Here is a 20,417-nt window from a genome sequence, read left to right as displayed (position 1 = left end):
TCTTTGTTTCTCCCAACAACTGTAAAGTTTTCAATATTTAAACATGCATCTGTGATACAGATATTACAGAAATAATCATGGCCACTTTATTTACCTGCAGTTCAGAAGTAACTTGGCTGGTATGAAGGTCTGCAGTGTTAGCAATAAAATTACTTAATACAGGCCTCAATTATATGACATATATGTATATATATATATATATATATATATATTATTACAACAGTGAACTAGTTATAATTTTCTCTTAGAGGAATTTGTATTATTTGTTAGTTAAAACATCCAAAGAGCTAATAGAACAATGAGAAGACAACAACAACACATAATACTGTCTGAGAATTGTATAAAAAAATCCTATAAATATCAGGAAAACTCATCTCTCATGCAATATTTAATAATCTGCTCAAAATTAATCCAAATTGCTAACTTCCTGCAGTTATTGTGTTCACTATTTGGGTTCATTGTACAATTTATCAGTTGTTCTGTACTGTTATTGTTATGCACTGAATAGAATATGAAATATCCATAAAACATGTCACTTAGTCAGGGGCTGCACATTTGTCAGTGATAGAAAAGGGGGCCCTTAAGGAGCCACTGCTCTACTGTGTAAACCGGCTACTCACTAACTTTTGGTTTATTCAAGAATTTACTCAAAAACAGTAAAGTTGCAGGCCGTAAAAAACCAAAACATTTGAGTTGAAAGACGCTGAGCAAACTTTATACTAAGGTGACAATTATTTTTGGGTTCATCACTACAGGCAACCCATTACTCATAGCCAGCAAGTAGTATATGAATGAATATGAATAATAGCAGCCGTAACATTGTATACTTGCTCGCTCTCTCTCTCTCTCTCTCTCTCTCTCTCTCTCTCTCTCTCACACTCACACTCACACACACACACACACACACACACACACACACACACACACACACAGACATGCACATTTGTTGTTGAAAACTGTGTTTTTATGTCTGTCTTCCTGTCTGATGCTGACTGCAGTGGTTGAGTTGAGACTTTTCTTCCACAGAGGATCAGACCTCAGAGAAGCTCAAAAAACTTGCAGGGATTTAGAACCTCTCTCTCTCTATCTGTACTATGTCTCTGTGTTTCTCACCCCCTCCCTCTCTGTTCTCTAATCGCTGTGTTGTGGTAGTGACGCTTTCTCCTCCCTCTCTGGGCTGTATATAAGTGTGGATAGCTGGCTTGTCTTTCAGACTGACAGAGGGAATGAATAAAAGTCTTTTGGACGTACGGCGCAGAGGGCCACCATGACCCCTGCGGTGACCCCAAAGAAGAGACCCCCACCTCACCTGCTAATTATTGGTCGGTGTGCAGCATCTACAGGCGAGCTGTTAAACTCAGGTACCACGTTTTCACCAGCTAACTATTTCAAGCTTGTTTCTCTCATTTCTATCTGGCAAAAGTTTGACTTTTTTTTCAGATTTTGTTATTCTGCACCAAGAGGAAAATAAAATGTATTTTTAAACCCTGAGGGAGGCGGCAACCCTGGGTGTTACAGCATGGCTTGAGCGTCTGTTTTTGGGTGATGCAGGAAAGGGGAGGAGGGGGAGGGGGGGAGCGCCCTGTCATGCCAGGAATGTTGGCCGACACTGAACAATACCCTTGCAATTTAGAAATCAGACACACAGCAGCACATTTTTTTAAGTCTCTGAGTGGTGTTTTTACCCAACAGGCATTAACATTCTGGTCAAAAGCTGCACATCAGTTATAATGGAGACACTGAAGGTCCCATTTAGGTGGAGTTTCAGTCATGTAGCAGACACTCTGACTCATAATGACTTACAGTAAATAGTCAGAAAAGCCGACAGCATGGGAGGTCACAGTTTTTGAAGAAAGTCAGTGACAGCAGCTGGATTAAAGTTCATCACAGCAGGCTATAAAAAGTTCTTTTCTGTTTATGGGAGCACGTTGTTTTTCAGTCTGCCCTCCACAGAGAGACAGAGGGTTAATGTGTCTGGGGTTAAAGATCAAAAGCTTAAGCTGGGAGTCTTGGTTAGCTGACAGGATTTCAGGACTATACGTTGAGCTCTGCAGTTAATCTGAAGGATCGTCTGCCTAAATGGATTTTATTGAGGAACTCTGGTGACTGGTGTAACCAAAAGAACTTCCAATACATATATAGTGTTACAATGATATACAGCATGTCAGGTTCTATAGTTGATTGTCACATTGCATGATAAGACGTCAGACAGGAACTTTGGTTGTTTCAGTTGCATCTTTGATCCCTATGGGGAAATTCACATTACAGCAGCACAAGAAACAAAAAAATATATATAAAGTACAATAAAAGTGCCTGAATTTTGCTTTTTTTTATTAGCACCCATTTTATCGCAGATGCATCAGCCAGTGGTGGAAGAAGTACTCAGATCCTTTTTTCAATTATTCCAATTATTTTTCTTCTCTTACAAGTAAAAGCTTTTAACTGTCATTTGACTGTCAGTGCTGATAAAAATCCCTTTGTCACATGACTTCCTTGAGATGATAACAAAACGTGATACAAAGTAGACCATCAGAATAAACAAAGATCCTGGATACAAAATAGTTTTTTGTTATATACTATTTTATATACTTTTACTATTTTAATCTCCATCAGTTCTGTCTTCTTTCTTCCTCTGATGTCATCCATCGGTTTTCTCCATCTGACAAATCCACCCCAAACCCAACCTCACCAATCGTCTTCATCCTGGCAGAGTGATTTCTGGAGCCTTGGTGCTCACCAGGCGCAGTGATTAGATTTGGCTCTGCTGAGTGGAAATATTTCAGCCTTGGTGGTTCCTGTTCTCTAGCTTTTGTTTTCAGGCTCTCGTGTGAGGAACATGAATCATGACCACATTTGGTCACCAGGAATATTTGTTAAAATGGTTCTCTTTGCTCTGGTTAACATGTTTCAATCAGCTTCGTGTGACTGTGGAAAGTCCTGAGGCCTCATTTCTAATTTGTAAAAATGTTCTTCAGTTATACTGGAACCAAGTCTTAAAATCAGTTCTGATGGTGTACTTAACTTTGATTCATAAAAGATACTGAGCATAAAAAAAAAAATTGTAACTTAGGCACTGCTGATCTTTAAATCTCAAATTAACTTAAAATTGCCACCATCTGCCGTAGCGATTTCCCTTTATATAATGCTTGTACAAATGAGGGTTTAGTCAGGAATAGCCATGGACCAAAAGACACACACACAATAGATGGTGGATTAACAGTGCTACAAGTTGGTTTTTAATTCTGTGTATATTTTATCCACCAACCAGCACTTATTTTGGTGAGAAATCTTAATTTTTTTTAATTGTTCGCCTCATTCCCACAGTATTCTCCCACAGCCTTCTCCCACTAAGTGCAGTTAACCAACGGAGGCTAGAAAGTCGAGGTCATAAAATGTAAAGTCTGCAAGGAAGGTTTATCTTCATGGATTACACTGATGCTAAATGAACAAGAAGACTGTCAATATATGACACACTTTATGTGAGTTAGGTGTTTTTATGGACATAAGGCATTGTTATTATGTAATCTTTTTTAAAGGGATTATAATATTATCCCCAGAGAGTGCAGGGAGGTTTTCAAACTGCTATGTCTATTTTTTTACATTTTGTTACCACTATGAAAACACTAAAGTATGAGTCTGATGTTGACCTATTTGTTTGATTAATGGTTTATTAGCTTGTGTATTGATTACTGGTAGTGGCTGATCAGGTTAATTATCATTAAATCTGCAGTATGCAGAAAGTTGTTGTTGTTCCATCTGTAACTCACTGCTGAAAGTACAGAACACAATGGGGGCTGTGGCTCAGATAGAGCAGGTCGTCCACTAATCAGAAGGTTGATGATTCAGTCATGCTGCATGTTGAAGTGCCCTTGAGCAAGCTGCTGAACCCCTTCTGATGAGCATGTGGCAACCTTGCATGCAGTTTCTGCCATCAGTATATGAACGGGTAAATGTAACATGTAGTGTAAAGCACTTTGAGTGGCCAGAAGACTAGAAAGGTGTCGTATACTTTCGTTTACCAATGAAAAGATAATATTTTTATATATAGTAGGACAATAAACTGAGTTTATACCACTGCCGGTGTATGTTGGCAGGACAAAATTTCCACTTCCAAAATTTTGAAGTGTGATGACATGTCCCAATCTCTTTTCTGTTCCGCAGAGAATTGACCCTTTAATGACCCCATGACCTTTCACCCAGCTCAGAGAATAGATAAATCTTTAGGATGTTGTTTGAGCTGCCCAGCACTCATTAAGACTGTAATGAACACTGCAAGCTCTAGGGTGATGCTAACAGGATTGCTGTCTGTCAAAGGAAATACACCCACACCCACTGTGCTCTGTTCCACCCATCTGTGGAGTTCTGACACGTCATCCCATATGAACAAGTCAGGATACGTCAACATGTGTCATTGCTCTCGTGGCCAGTGGCTCCCAACATTTTTGGCATGTGACACCTTCAAACAAAGCTATGTATACCTGCGACACTGTCACTGGTTACCCATGTTTAGGAGAGGTGAAGATGTAAGAGGCCTGATGAGATAAAACCAGCCAGTAATTATCGATAAAAGGGTTAAGTTAGAATACATTTAAAAAATCCAATTTTGTGTAGCAGTATTATTTTTTCTGCTTTCTAACCCTGTTAATCATCTCTTCAGATTCATAACCCACAGGTTGGGAACAACTGCTCTAGAAAAGCATTTGCTTTGACATTCATTCATCTCAAGGTGGTGCTGTAACAATTAGGTTTACGTTTTCACAATTATCTGGAAAATGGTTTGACGTCAAATTCTCCTCTGATTCGGTCAATTCATTCTGAGCGTCCAAAATTTCCTTAGAAAGCCCAATAATTGTGATGTGGTTGAAAAACAAGGTGAAAAAATAGGGATTGTGCGGAGGAGGATGAAGGACAAGCAGGTAAAACTACTTTTAGTTTTCAGGTAGATTTCCCTTCTTCCAGGAACTTAAACTTGCAGAGACTTGAAGAACATGCAGGTATTTAGGATTTGTAAATACAGGTCTGCAGTTGTGTTCAATTATTAGACAGCAGCATGAAAGTCAGTCAGAATCAGGCTAGTAATATGACTTGGTGACTTCAGGTCAGCATAGGAACATATTTACATGACAGATGGCGCATGTGAGGGAATCTGTTAATCTGGCTTCCACCCCTTGGTCCTCCATCAGGGGTTCGGCTTGATTCCCAAACATCAAACCAAGGACATGCTTCTCCCTCCCCTGGCATCTCTGAATGTGTTTAGTGTTCTCCTCTTTCCATCTTGTTAGAAATGCCTCCATCAAACTGTCAGCTTCATTCAGTTCAAAATGCTTTCTTTGGGCATGCAATTCACTTCTAGGAGTAACTGGTGTGAAATTAACTCCTGAGGTTGCTGAAGTTGTTGAGGTTGTACAGCAGCACACTGAGCCCTACACCAAAGAACAAATCTGGCTTTCCTTCAGTCCTCAAGTGAACACACAGATAAGAGATCATGAACTGATCTGTTATCAGCTGTGCAGAGTTACAGAACTGCATGCCGGCGTGCCAACATTCTTGCCTTGTAGTCTACCCTAGCCCTTTGTCATCTGGTTCAGGGACACTGCAGAGAGGCCGAAAAACCATCTAAACTTCAGACACTGGCAACTGTGGCTCAAATTCACCCCAATTTTCCAACAGAGACACTGAAAATTAGACAGTCTCTCCCTTTTTGTTTTTGTTGAATGAGTGGAGCCATTCCACAAGAACCACAGACATTAACAAACTCTTATCTTAATCGATGCCAGACCAGCCCGCGGCTCCAAGCTCTTCGGGATAAATAATTCGCTTTGACACAAAGCCAAACTTTAAACATGAACTTCAATGCATTTAATCTAAAGTTTTTCCCAACCGTCTTTTATTTTGATCTCAACTAGAGTACATAAAAGCTTGATCCAGTTCAGCCTTCCAGGTGAAGCCAGACTGTGGTCGTATGGCAGGTTTTGCTGGTGCCTATGACACCAAATGGACTCATGCTCCTCTGACCAGAGCATCTACAGTTCAAGGATTGTTTTAAACTTTCCTCACCTGAAACTCCCACGGCATTGGTTGTTTGTTCAAGGCACTTGACATGGCTTTAGGCAGTGGGAAGTTATCAGAAGATGAAGCGATGATAAAAAATAATCAGTAGTGGCAGCCCTGCTTGTGGTTATGAAAGTCATCTTCAGAAGCACAAGTGTAGACAGACATTTTTCTGTCATCCTCCTCATGCTGAACAGCTTCCATTTAAATTCAACACATACAACTCTGAATGTAAAACTTTAAATGGGTATGTAGTGATCAAAACTGAAGCATGTTCTGTTTAGTAACATTTGTGAGATGGTTAACTTAAAAGCAACCAGTATTGCATATTAAGAGGTACCCATCTGTAAACAGTGATCCATGATGGTCTACACAGAGCCTGTGTAGCAGTATAGAGATCTGTCACACCTTGATGTTGCTTAATCAGGACCAGCTTTGAGTAGGGCTCAAAGATTTCAAGTTTAAACAGAAAACCTACAAAGAGAAAAATCAAATTTTTTTCCATGATCAAAACATGTCTGCTCTGCTCTCTGCCAGGATTCAGATGGAAGTCATTTCTGCTAAAACTGAGAACCATTATCCAGTGGTACATCCATATATTTACTGTAATGTTGCAGTTGGCTTTGAAAAATGATCTGTTTTGGCTAAGTGAAGCAGTCAAAATATTTTCAAAGGAAAAACTGGCAGTAACACAAAGAAAGGAAAAGACTTTGATTCTAAACTGATAACTCAGATAGGAAACAAAAAAACTCCCATAAAATTATAAGAACAAAATTAAAATGCTTTATAGGATTTCTAAAGAATATTAGTACAAAATATTGTGTTTAAGTGAACATGAAACAATATATTTTTGAAAAAGAGGGTTTTCATCTGTACTACTGTCATTATGACCTACAGATTATACAATACTGATGTAATAATTGAAGTGATGAGGCTGTATGTTCAGCAAAGGAAGTGTAAAATACAATATAGATCCACCCCAATGTTATACACTAGACCTTTAAGTATACAATTTGAATTATATCCAAACTTGTAGACAATTGCCAAGGACACACAGGAGGCAGAAGTTCCCCAAAGTCCTGCAAGCTGCCCATGTTACCCACTGGGCTGTTCAGATAGAGTGCACTGCAGTTCCTTGGCCGGCTCACAATGTGGTTCTGCGTCTGTTCTACCTTTTCCAAGAAAAAAACAACAACTCTGCAGCCGATACAGGTTTGGAGAGGTAACTGACCAGAACAGCGCAGAAGTTGGGAGTAATTCAAGGACTGAAGATATGGAAAAAGAGAAACCAAATGGAGACAGAGTAGACCCTCGCCCGACTGTTTGTTTGCAGTGTATTGCGATTTATATCAATTACACTACAAATTACAAAACAGTTTTAGTATGCTTTTAAAAAACATGATTCCTGCTTTATCATATCTGCATTTAAACTTTTTTCATCATTTATCAGAAAAAATGGGCTTTGCTCTAAGCAGATATTTTCTACATGAATCTCCCCTTTCGATTGAATACCTGCTATTGATAACGCATTAAACATCATCAAAAAGTAACTAATACTCTGAGTAGTTTTTGAGAAGAATATTTTGTACTTTTATTTAAGTATTTTTAACACCAGTAGTTCTGTAGTTGATATTTCAGTAACAATACTTTTACTAGAGAACAGATTTTCAGCACTCTTTCGAAGTTACTTTTCAATGAAATATTATTCAGTTATTTGTGAATGTTACAATAAATAACAAGATACGTTAAAAAAGTGAAGAAGTGAAAAACCTTTATGAACGTCAACCAGTCAGGTCAAAACCTGGTATTCACATTGCTGGTAAGATATTAAATTAACCTTTGAATTGTACTAAATGACACAGAAAGAACCTAGACTGAAATGACTTAAGTCCAAAATTCCGACATCGGATTGGTCCTTCCTTGCTCTTTGACTGAATGTTTGGATCACTCAGCTGTATATTGGACGCAGAGACACAGCAAATACTGAGACGTTTGGAAGGGAAGCCTGTCATTATGGCCTGAGGCTTCAGCTCTGGTCAGAAGATGACTAGATGTGGACAGGAAAGCAGCCGTGGTCTATCCAGCTGAAGTCCTCTTTTGAATACCTAGGTGTCAACTGACTTCCTCTCTGTGACCTCTGACCTTTTGGGTGCCATGGAAATGAGCCAAGAACTAATTATGTCTCAGAGGACAGCAACAGTCAGTAGATGAAAATAAAATGCCTCCATATCCCTGATTGGTTGACATTTTATACAACCAGGAATAACAGCTGTCAATGAGCACAACACCAGACCTATTTAAGACGCTGTGTATGTGTACAGTGATTTAGAGGTCTGAAAGTACAAACTACTATGAATGTGAAATTGCCCTGAGGGTGACAGTGGAAAGATCATTGGGTCATTTAAATGTAAAGGGTCCATTATTTGGGGAGCAGGAATTTGAAATTGAATGTCACACTGATTAGTATTTTTGATATTTTTTGTGTAAAAGTGAAAGATTTGTCCTTGTAGTGGTGGTTTAAAAACAGTACATTGTAGGCTATTGTATCTCTGAATTCTCGGAAAAGTATTGGGATTTCAGTTTTTTTTTAAGTTTTTAAGAAAGAACTCAGCCTTGGTACATGGGGCACCAGCTCTACCAAGTGAGCTATCTGGGCACCTCCTCCAAGGATTTTTAAATTAAGTTTCAAGAACTGGAAAGTAAATGAGGCTTTACGAATAAATCCCAGATGTTTTCAGCCTTAAACATGGAAAAAGTATTGGCTCATAAAATCACATGAACAAGCGAATGTTAAAGCTTTCATGATCTGCTATTGTGCTGTAACTCAAACATTTAAACACTCACAAACACAGAGAATAGTTAAGCAGACATTTATTTATATGACAGACGCTGCAGATGACCAGTTTGGAGTAAATTCAGAGTAACTGTTGAGCTCATCCAGCTGTGACTTCCATAAACTCATTGAACGAGAACAATATAAAAACAGGCAGAAGGTCAAATTAAGTTGAAGAGAGTTCTGCAGATGGGCTGACACACATTTTACACTGTTATTTAGGTTTAGTGTCTCTGTTGCTTTTTCTGGTCAGTCTGTCAACATCTCCGCTGGAGACATGACGCCAGAGTGTCTTAACAGTAGGGTCGGGACCCAGCGGCAGCCACTTGGTATACATCCAACATCCCTAGAGATTGCTCAATATTTACTTGTATATTGAATTCTAGTTTTGGAATATACTTTAAAAAGAGTCTTAAGCCTTATTACTTACCTACGCAGCAATGTACGCACAATAATAACATTTTACGAAATTTTGTCCACTGATCTCTTGTGTGTAAGGATAACATTTTCTCCTGATGGTGGTGCTAGAGAGGCACTGTCTAACATTCCCAAACAACTACTGTGAAAGACCATGCTCTTTATATTCACATTATGTCTCACTGTAATCTGTGCTGTCGGTATATATTGTAAATAGCGAAGATGGGATAGTGGCTGACAAAAATATTTTTTTCAAATACACCTCGATGTTGCTCTACCCGATTCCTCTTACACAGAGAAGACTGTCATGTCTACATCACAACCTAATGTATCACCATTACTCCTATTCATCTTGTCACGTCTTAACTTTCTTTTGATTAAATTTAAGGAATTTGCTAAAAAGGTGTTCAAATGGAAATGCTGTCTAGTGTATTGCTGGGCCTTCCCAAATGTCTGAAATATCTAATGTACATCACCATTTGAATATGATTCACTTGGGGCTTCCTCTTCTAAAGACTTATTCAGTATGCGAAACTAAACCCTAATCCAACTCCTATCCTTTCATGCAAATTCTATTTTAAGTATTTTGGGGGATTTTGCTTTATTTGACAGGAAAGTGGAGAGACAGAAAAGGCAGGGGAGAGAGGGGATGACATGCAGCAAAGGGCCTTGGGCCGGATTAAACCTGACACACGCTCTACCCAGTGAGTTACCTGGGCACCCCTCTTTAATGCAATTCTTTGTGCAACACACCTGCGATTAGGTGAATCTTGAAGTTTAAAAATGGCCAAGTTAGATAAAGTTGGAAAAAATAATCAATATATCTGTTTTTTTTCATGCCTCTCTCTCTCGCTTTTCAGGATGATTGACAGCTGCTCCTTCTGAACTCCAGGATGCCTGTAGTGCCAGTGGGCGGGACATCCTCCTCCCACCATGTTGTACCTGTTGCCCTCACCTGCTCCTGGCTGCTCCTGCTCTTCCACGCCGCCTTCGGTCAGAAACCCGCCAAGCTGCCCTTGATTGGCCGGAAGCCCTTCATCGCAGCCTGGAACGCCCCGCTGGACATGTGCATCATCAAGTACAATGTTACCACCAACATCGACCACCTCTTCCACATCCACGGGAGCCCGCGTGCTGATTGGACGGGCCAGAACGTCACCATCTTCTATGCCAACCGGCTGGGCTACTACCCCCACTACACGCCACAGGGCGTTCCTGTGCATGGCGGCCTGCCTCAGAACTGCAGCCTGGACCTGCATCTGTTCAAGGCCTACCAGGACATTAACCACTTCATCCCTGCAGAGGACTTCCGTGGCCTGGCTGTCATTGACTGGGAGTTCTGGCGGCCTCAGTGGAACCGTAACTGGCACAAAAAAGACATCTACCGCCGCAAGTCAAAGGAGCTGACCGCCAAGGCGTATATCAACGTGACGGAGGCACAGGTGGAGGAGCTGGCACGGCGGCGGTTTGAGAAGAGTGCCAGGGCATTCATGCAAAGGACTATCCAGCTGGGGATACGCCTTCGCCCCAATGCTCTCTGGGGTTTCTACCTCTACCCTGACTGCCACAACTACAACCTGCATGAGCAGAACTACACAGGCTTCTGCCCTCTGCTCGAGAGGCTGAGGAACGAAGAGCTGGTGTGGCTGTGGAACAGCAGCACAGCACTCTTCCCCTCTGTGGCAATCAGGAAAAGTCACACCAACAGCATCAGCAACCTGCACTTCTCCCAGCACAGAATCCGAGAGTCGCTACGGGTTGCCTCGCTGACTTCCAAAGAGTACGACCTCCCCACCTATGTGTACCTGAGGCTGGGCTACAGAGACGAGGCCCTGACCTTCCTCACCGCAGTAAGAACAACGTTTATCTGGTTGGACAGTTATTGGACAGTCCTGTAGCTTGTTATAGTTACATTATGTTAAATGTGGAAGCCTGAACAACAACCACAATCTCTCCCTAACCATAACCAAGTAGCTTTAGGTGCCCAAACCAGGTGACAGATCATAAAAAGCGTAAACATTATATATGTATAAAGGTTATATGAGTTGTTTTGGACACTGACAAGAACGTTGTCACAAAAAAGCAGATAACATTATGGTTCAATATTATCAGCACCTTAAAATCTTTACTATACATATATATATATATATATATATATATATATATATATATATATATATATATATATATATATATATATAACTGACGTAAGGTGGAAATATTCAACTCTTTTCCCACATTCATTTGACATTTACATGGATAAATTGCAGCTATTCACTGACCCACACCAAGTTTTTTTCTGTGACAACCTGCACAATAAAAGAAATGTCAAGATGGACAACCTTATGTCACCTGGGTTAAATTATAATTAATTATAATATATCACTTTTATTATTACTTATTCATTTTAAACAGTACAGTAAAGACAAGGACAGATGTGGTCAAATAGTTTATATTTAATTTATCCTCAGAAAGATAACATGGAAGAAAAATAATAAAACATTTGTGAAATAATACAAACATACACAAGAGTATTTATTAATCCTCACTGATTTACTTATTTCTGACTGCAAAAGAAATACTTGACTGTAGTAAAATAATCATATAATAATATAGTTACTTTCCATCACTGTTACTGCTGCATAAGCCATAGTATCAAACTATTGGAACTTATACACAGATGTTTATCAAAGACACTACAATATATAATAGGAATCTCTGACATAAAGATGTACCTTTATTCACTACACCGGCTGTTTGCACTGACTGAAGGTCTGAATTTATTGACTTCTGCCATCTAGCGGACATCCATAGAACAGCAGCTCAGAGTCACCAGTGTTGTGGTTTCCTTGCTCTACCTGATACAGTTATTTGTCTACATGCCTACAGATTCATTGAGGAGTTTTAGAAATAACCTTTGAAATATCTGTTTTTAATTTTAAATAATTTTAATTTTGAAAAAGGCTTATTTGAGAAATATTTCAGTTCTTCTTCACTTGATCTCGAACAGAATCAGAGGCGCCATTTTGTGGCTCTTTGGTCAACATAATTATTCTCTCTTGTCACATAAAATGCATTTGTCTAAGCTTCAGCTTTATAATCATTATACAATACAGGATTGCATAATGAAATGCAGTTATAGCCCTCTCCATGTTACACACACAGAAAGTGTATTAACACACATTTTAAATTAAATTTACAAAACAGTAAATAAAATAGAACAAAGTATATAATAATGTATATAAAAGTCATGGATTTGAAGAGTTTTTGTGTAGTTTTTGTACCAATGATACATAGTTATGTCTTAATGAATTAATTACATTGAGTAAAATATATGATTGTCAGTTATGCCATGTTAAGGAAGCCCTAAAGGGCCATGCGTTCATACATTTTATTTCTTCCGTTTTCCCGTGATAACGAGTTAATTTTCTCGAGATCTCGAGATAACGAAACTTTGTTTTCCCGAGATAACGATATAATTCATTTGAGATCTCGAGATAATGACTGTGATATGATAACTGCGGTCAAGCCAGCCGGTACTCTGATCTCTGTGGTCAAATCAGCTGCACTTAAATTTCAAGTGTACAAGTATTCTCAGCATTATGGTACAAATATGGAACTTTTGTTTTGGCATTTCTCCACATTGGTGCAGTAAAAATGCTTGATATTAAGTATGTTTTTTAGTCATTGTGGGTGCATGAAACACTTTAATGGAACATATTTTATTTTAAATTTAGGTTTGAATTATAGCTTACTGTTCTTAATACTGTTATTTTGAAAACGGAGTGATACGCTGTTTCTCCGCAATTACCATAATCGATAATACTTACGCGAAATTTAAGTGTGGCGATTACCACGGAGATCGGAGACGGCTGGCTACCCAGTATCATATCACAGTCATTATCTCGATATCTCAAATTAATTATATCGTTATCTCGGGAAAACGGAGGAAATAAAATGTATGAATGCATGGCCTTTTAGGGCTTCCGTGCCATGTGATAGAAGAGATCCATTCTCAAAATTTGTTCTGTTTGATCATTTAACTCAAAAGCTTTTTGGTTAATTAAGATAATTTTTATATTTATTTTATATGTGGGTCAGTGACAGAGACAGACCTGTGATGTGACTTCTGTACCTGTGTGTTTCCTACAGAAAGACTTGATCCACACCATCGGGGAGAGTGCTGCACTGGGAGCTGCAGGATTTGTCATTTGGGGAGACCTGAACCTGACCTCGTCCAGGGTGGGTGTCCTTTGGGCTTTGCGAAAAAAGACCCTTACATCTTTACGGCCTGTTTCTGTAAAACCAACCTGTTGGCTCACAGAGGGAAAGGATCCTCTGACTTTGTCTATCAGCTAATGATTCACTGATACACAAAGAATATTTAAACACAGGTCATAGGCATTGCTGTGGCTTTTTGTTCTAATTTGTGTTATTGAAACAGTCTGTGTACTTTCATGTGAAAAACACTCTTTCCTCAAGCTTCTTGATTTGTTTTGGACTCCGAACAAACCACAGCTGTAAATAGAGTCAGACAATAGAAAGTTGACATCATGTGGTCGCTGTGTGTCACTGTCATTTTGAAAACTGTAATGCATGTTTTTATGGCCTGTAGTGATCCCGTCTGCATCCAAACAGCATCTGACAGTCACCAGAATCTCAGGGAGTGGCCTTGAGTGAATTTGCAGTTGCTTTTCAAAAAATGTTTTGAGTGCATCTGTTTCCCTCTGCTTTGCCCACCTTAACTCTTAAAAGGTCCAGTGTGTAACATAGGAGAGTCTATTGGCAGAAATTTAACATAATAATAAAACTATGTTTTCATTAGTATATAATCACCTCAATGTTTTTTATCATCTTATATCTATAGACTCCACGAGTAGCCTTCCATGGAGTTTCTATGGTAAACCAAAACAGACAAACACTGGCTAGATCGATCGATCGATAGATAGGTGTTCGTTAGTTGTTTGGAGGCCACCGTAGCTTCTCCTTCATGCTTGGAAAGGGAGGGTAAAGCGAGAGAGAGTTGCAATCTGCAACAAATCCAATCAAATCAAATTTGTTTACAGTTGGGGATGGTAATACGCCTTATTTAGCTCGGTGTGCTAGTAGCCAGCCTTGGAAGCAATTGACCAGCCAAGGCATAACCTTTTTCCATACACATGATAGCTTGGCTCGACTCAGTTTGTCCATTACAACAGGGCTAACTGCTTGAAACTGTGTCTTTGAAGGCAGAGAGAGCCGCAATGGTCACTTGAATAAAAAGCAGTCAATCCAAACATTATTTTCAGATTTTTTTGCGGCGGTTAAAATGAATAAAAGAATAAATGCCAACTATGCTCTTTCCGGTGATGAACACATTTAATTTCCTTTACGTTATTCACAATAAAAGTCTCCAGATATTTTGTTAGACTGTTCACTTGCATCACCTACATTTTGGGGTTTTTTTTGCAGAGGGCTTGGTGTCTGTGGAGGAAATTTATTAGAGGGTGAATGACTCACTGTTCAATATTTCTCATGTTGTGGTAGTTAGGCCGACTCACTTTCTCTAAGTTAAATTCTGTCTCTGTTTGACTGTAGTGTTCAGGTTGTGATTCTGAATGTGAAATTAAGAAAATCTCACCAGCGGCTGCTTGAGAATTCCTAATGGTCCTAAAGAACAAGAAGGGCTGTAATCTGTCTCACACTCAAGGAAACTATAAAAGACAATGTTTTATGTGTTCAATGTGCTTAGTGTAGACCTATTGAAGCCTATGGGAGATACATGGAAACTCGAACTAAAATGCAACATATCTACGTAGAGTGACCCTCGATAAAGAAATGTCTCTACCAAATGAAAGAACACACAAGAACCCAATGGCTGGTGGTAGTATCAAACTGATACATATGTTACTGGTTTCTCATTTTGCAATAAAAACTTCCTATCTACATTATACCTAATTTGTGAGACATTGCTTAAAAATGTAGATGTGTTGTTTTGTTTCCACAGCACAACTGCACCAAGGTGAAATCCTTCCTGAGACATCGCCTGGGCCAGTACATCACGAATGTGACGCGAGCTGCTGAAGTCTGTAGTGACTTCCTGTGCCAGGGGAATGGCCGCTGTGTCCGTAGAGACCCCCTCGCCCACCATTACCTCCACCTGAGTGCCAAAAGCTACCGCATCCGGCTTTCTGTTGATGGGAACTTTGCCGTTACTGGGTGGCACTCACAGCACGAGCTGCAGCTGCTGACTGAGAGGTTTCGCTGCCACTGTTACGAAGGCCATGAGGGCGAGGACTGCGACAGCATCAACATAGTGAGGGAGGATGACAGGCCGTGGAGGAACGAGGAGGAGGACGAGCAGGAGAGGCGGAGAACGGAGTGGGAGGACGAGCAGGGTGAACGGTGGGAGGGAGGGGAGAGTGTGGCACCACTGACCAGCTATAGCCTTCAGCTGATTTTGTTGATGATCCTGTTGAACTTATTGTTGGTAAAGACGGCCGTATGACGCAGTTTGCAAAAAATAGGTTTCAACAAAGCTGTGTGCAGATGTTAGTTTTTCAACACACAGACAGCATAATGTCTTAGATTTAAGAAGAAGACAAACTGGTCTTTGGCTGAATTTGAACTAAGGACGTCTGTCGTCTAACCATCACAATGTGGCCCTTGTCAAAGTTGCTCAAATCCTCACGCTGCCCATTTTTCCTACTTCTAACACATCAAGTGGAGGACAAAATGTTCACTTGCTGCCTGATATAATCCACCCACTGACAAGAGCCATGATAACCAGATAATCAGTGTTATTACCTTCACCTGTCAGTGCTCATAATGTTATGGCTGATTGGTGTAAGTTTTGCTCATGGCCATTAGAGGAACTTAAGCTGATCGCCACAATGATCACACACTCAGCTGAGGGCGTTTGCATTAATGGTGAAATGTGAAATGAAAACAAAGCCTTTTTCTCTGATCACTGCTGTGTTGAAAAGTAACATGTCTAAAAACACCCTTTTAAAAGGAGTGTAATGGCAATTTACATGACACCAGGGTTTGGCCTGTTGGTAGATAAAGGTTTGGTTAATTGTACAGTTAAACTGAGCTGTATTTGACTACAGCAAAAACATGCACTTCCTTTTGTGTCAACAACTGCAGTTCTTCCAAGAATGTTAATTAGTAAATGTAGGAAAGGAAAGGAAAGGGAAGGTTTGAAAAGTGTCACTGCAGAATGAGGATCAGACTGCACATTTTTACTTTTCACACTTAAAAAGAATTGCAGTAAAATGTGGCTTGCTGTGGAATGATCCTCCAGTTTGTTTTGTGGAAACACAATAACCAAGCCTTTCAATGAAAACCAAAGGGTGCTAATACTACCACACAACCATATGTAGGAAAATAATCACTAACATTTAATGCTTGGTCTGGTGTTTTTGAAGCAATCCTGTCTCCTATGAATTATGTTTCTACATTACAAAATTGTTTTAAGAATTACATTGTGATGACAACCAATACCTGCCTGAATTATGTTCAGAGATAAACATTTTTGAAACACCACATTTATGTGGCAAGGTGGAGTGATAAAGCAGGTGGTTGGGGTGGACTGTGGACGTACAAAGTGCACACCACAGTTCTGGGGTTCATGTCCAGACCTAGCTGAGGTAAAGGAAAGATCATGATTTTAGTCAAATGGACTGTTTTCCTAGGTTGCCTATTTTGGCGGAAATCAATGAAATACATTGTCAGTGAACACTTCACTAATAAGTTCAATGTTTGTTTTTTTTGTCAGGTATGATAATTAACATTTCCTCATTATGTTATTAGAAAACATAATTTGGTTTCCCTCAAAACACTTGCTGTTGCAAATTAGTTGTATATAAATCTAAGTTCTAGGAGGCAAGGCTGTTTTGAAGACATCCTTTAAGAATTTTTGTTTATTTCTAATGGCATGAAGCTTTAACAATAAGCTGTTATTTTACTTGACATTATACATTGTGTATTTTTTGTACTGTTGCTTACATATTCTTGAAGTACAGCTTGTAAGGAAATGCCTCATATTTGACCCTTTTGGGACGTGGCGTGCTCATGTTTTAGGTGCTATTCATTTCAAAATATTATGTATCTGTAGCTTTTCTATATGGATGTAAGTATAAGAATAGAGGATCAGGTTTGTTTTTCAATGATTACTGTATGTAGACGATGATGTTACTATATCTCAGTTTAGAGGAATCAAATCAAATGTGTGATATCTCATCTTGTGGAAGCAGTTATGTCACTGATGAACATTACTGTAGGTATGACGATACACTGAACAGGATATAAAAGATGGCACATACTAAATCTGAATACATGACTCAGTGGCTCTCTCTGGTCCTTTGGTTCTTCAGTGCCTACTGCTTTCCAAAGTTGGTGGTTTCAGTTCAAACCAAAGTTGAAATATAGAGCAGTACAAAAGTGTAAAGGGGACTAAAGTATCATCTTCTGCAAAAACATGACTGGAGGCAGAAAGCTGACTAAAAACTGAATGTAGGTTAAAGGGAATTTAAGTCAAATCGTTTGTACTTGACATGGACCCAAACCTGAACCAATCTGAGTTCAGAAAAACTGTTCTTACCAGTTTGTTGTTTTCTGTCTTGATTTGTTTTTACCCAGACCATTAACCCTCAGAGAACAGCTATCTAGGATGCTAAAGTTCTCCACTTAAAGTCCATTATTTAGGAGCTTTCAAACTTCATTATCAAATGAAGTTTGCTCAGTTTTCATACATCTGTAGATGTTTAAACTTTCATTCGTCTAGTAGTTTGTATTCCTGTCTACTTCTGCTAGGACACTCCATTAACTTTAGGACCATTAACCATGTGCACAATCTTTTCCTCACCTTAATCAAGCAGTTATAGTGACCTGAACCATAGAAGTGACAGAGCAGAAAACACTCACATGAATTACCTGTAATCATTTTGGAAGACAGTGACAAACAATTGTGTCCTCCAAATAAGGCTGTAAACCAGAAAAAGGTCATATCGGTCGTTTTGGAGGGCAAAGACAAATGGCATGTAGTTGCAGTTTTTCCCACTCCATTTGAAATATTTTCAACTAGCCTTTTCAACTCAGCACACTTTGTGCCTAGAGCAACTACATTTCCATTCATGTCTTTTCATAATCGCATCTCTCAGAAAATATACTATATGTTCAGTTTGAACATATCTTTAAAGTAAATAAACAGCAGCATTGTGTTTCTATTTTTACTGCACACTAAGAGCTTAGTCACTAGAAAAAGCCTCTTGTGAAACTGACTTATAATTTGTTGCTAACAGAGTGTTCTGGGGTCCAGTCCAAGTGTATCATTGGTCAGAGACCTGGAGCATTTTAAGCTTAACCAAATCCAGTGGAGAGGTAGGCCTGAGACCTGGTTTGCGTTGGGTGGGTCATCCCAAAGATGTCTAATGGTCTATAGGTAGAGTTTCTCTAACTTTATGGTCTTTTAAGTTAAACATGTAGCATGTTACAAGTCTCTGTAACCCTGATCCTGGTTTGAACTGAATCAGTACTTTCATCTCAAACAAGCTTTCAGGTGAAGTTCAGTTCTGAAGAGCTTCACTTCACTCAGCTTGTTGCAGTAGCGCTTACTGCAGTGCACAATGTTTTGTCTCTTAAGATTGTAAACCAAATATGCAAGGACTATGCAACACATGAAAAATGTTATTTGAATGTAATTGCACTGCAAATAAAGAATTTCTTTCAGTACACGTTTCTTCTGTGCACACGTTTCTTCGGCAGCCAATTGGACAATCAGAAAACTTCCACTTTGTGCAACTTGTGCATGCCACGTCTGATGAGTGTTACAGCCTTGCAATGGTGCTAGTGTGGCTGCAGTAAAATGTCAGTAAAATGTCACTCACTAGTGTTTTCACATCCAAGCCAGGAAACCTGAATCATCTACTGTCTGGATTCTGTCCAAATACTGAAAGCTGAAAAGAGGAAGAGGTGTAGACAAAAAGATAACATTCTGTACTTTCTCACCGACGATGACTCATGAAAAATATCAAACATTCAATCGATCTGTGGAGCACAAGTCAAACACAGATACTGGTCGACAGTGCAGTCAGTTGATATATAATTTGCCTTGGACAAATTAAATGTTCTTTAAAGATATTTCCCTGTTCACCTAATCTAAGTTCAGTCATGTAAACTACAGATGTTTCAGAACAAGGGTGAACGAAAGTCATTGGTGAGTCACTAGTGTGGATCAACAACTCTGACCACATCAGTTTGTGATATGTGGCAACACTGGTGGAAGTTATGTCCAAGCTCAAATTAATTCCTCAGCTATAGATGGGACCCGCATACTATCAATTATGAAAATATATGATATACAGTTGAAACCAGAAGTTTACATACACTGTATAAAAAGACACATACGCTTTTTTTTCTCACTGTCTGACATGAAATCAGACAATCACTTTTCCTGTTTTAGGTCCGTTAGGATTACCAAAATTATTTCTATTTGCTAAATGCCAGAATAATGAGAGAGAGAATTTTTTAGACAATGATTTTATTACTTTCTTCAAAGTCAGAAGTTTACATACATTTCATTAGTATTTGGTACCATTGCCTTATGACTTGGGTCAAACTTTTTGCCAGAAGCCTTCGGCCCTCTCCACACTTTAACAAAAACACTGCAATATAGAAATACAGTTAAAGTTAAAGAAAGACACACTTTAGTTAATAACACTCTGTTTATCAGAACTGTTATCTCAGCAATTCACCCAAAAATTTTGTGGAACTTAGATCTTAACACAATAGAAAGAATCAAATAATGTTCAACCAAAAGAAATATGCATTGATGTTTAAACCATAACCCATGTTTTTTTGTGTACTGTTGTACATTTTTGTACAGTTCACTGTCCCCTTTAACAAACAGTGTACTGTACAGAACAGCTGAACCCTCTAATGCTCTGCTGCTGTGAGGCATACATTTTAAATGTTTTTGTGACTGGTGGCAGAGATGTGCAAGAAAACACCTAAATGCAGCTTGTTATAATCTAAAAGTGCAAAACTTTGCTACTAAATACTGCTTTAAAGTATTAGTGCAGTAACATAAAATGTACTTTGATATTTGATGCCATCTATTATCTTAAACTCAGAT

The 20,417-nt window shown here is 39.1% G+C and overlaps 1 protein-coding gene across 2 annotated transcripts; it reads left to right on the top strand.

Moving 5' to 3' along the window:
• Positions 1 to 1,203: 1,203 nt before the first annotated feature.
• On the top strand, positions 1,204 to 19,015 carry LOC127353343 (hyaluronidase-4). 2 transcript variants are annotated; one of them, XM_051382505.1, is made up of 5 exons: positions 1,204 to 1,361; positions 9,914 to 10,005; positions 10,162 to 11,151; positions 13,454 to 13,543; positions 15,288 to 19,015. In XM_051382505.1, the coding sequence occupies exons 3-5, from the start codon at positions 10,195 to 10,197 to the stop codon at positions 15,786 to 15,788; spliced, it is 1,548 nt and encodes a 515-aa protein (XP_051238465.1). In that variant the 5' UTR covers positions 1,204 to 1,361; positions 9,914 to 10,005; positions 10,162 to 10,194; the 3' UTR covers positions 15,789 to 19,015. The 2 variants fall into 2 exon arrangements, with proteins under 2 accessions (XP_051238465.1, XP_051238466.1); XM_051382506.1 differs by lacking the exon at positions 9,914 to 10,005.
• The last annotated feature ends 1,402 nt before the right edge of the window (positions 19,016 to 20,417 follow it).

The sequence above is a fragment of the Dicentrarchus labrax genome, unplaced genomic scaffold (genome assembly GCF_905237075.1).
Source record: "Dicentrarchus labrax unplaced genomic scaffold, dlabrax2021, whole genome shotgun sequence".
Taxonomy (NCBI): domain Eukaryota; kingdom Metazoa; phylum Chordata; class Actinopteri; family Moronidae; genus Dicentrarchus; species Dicentrarchus labrax.
Note: the sequence above shows the minus strand (reverse complement) of the source record. Positions and strands in the feature narration are given on the sequence as shown.

Coding starts and splice junctions, on each gene's coding strand:
- LOC127353343 (XM_051382506.1), top strand. CDS start 10,195: ATGCCTGTAGTGCCAGTGGGCGGGACATCCTCCTCCCACCATGTTGTA. Junction 11,152..13,453: donor CCCTGACCTTCCTCACCGCA/GTAAGAACAACG, acceptor TGTTTCCTACAG/AAAGACTTGATCCACACCAT. Junction 13,544..15,287: donor TGAACCTGACCTCGTCCAGG/GTGGGTGTCCTT, acceptor TTGTTTCCACAG/CACAACTGCACCAAGGTGAA.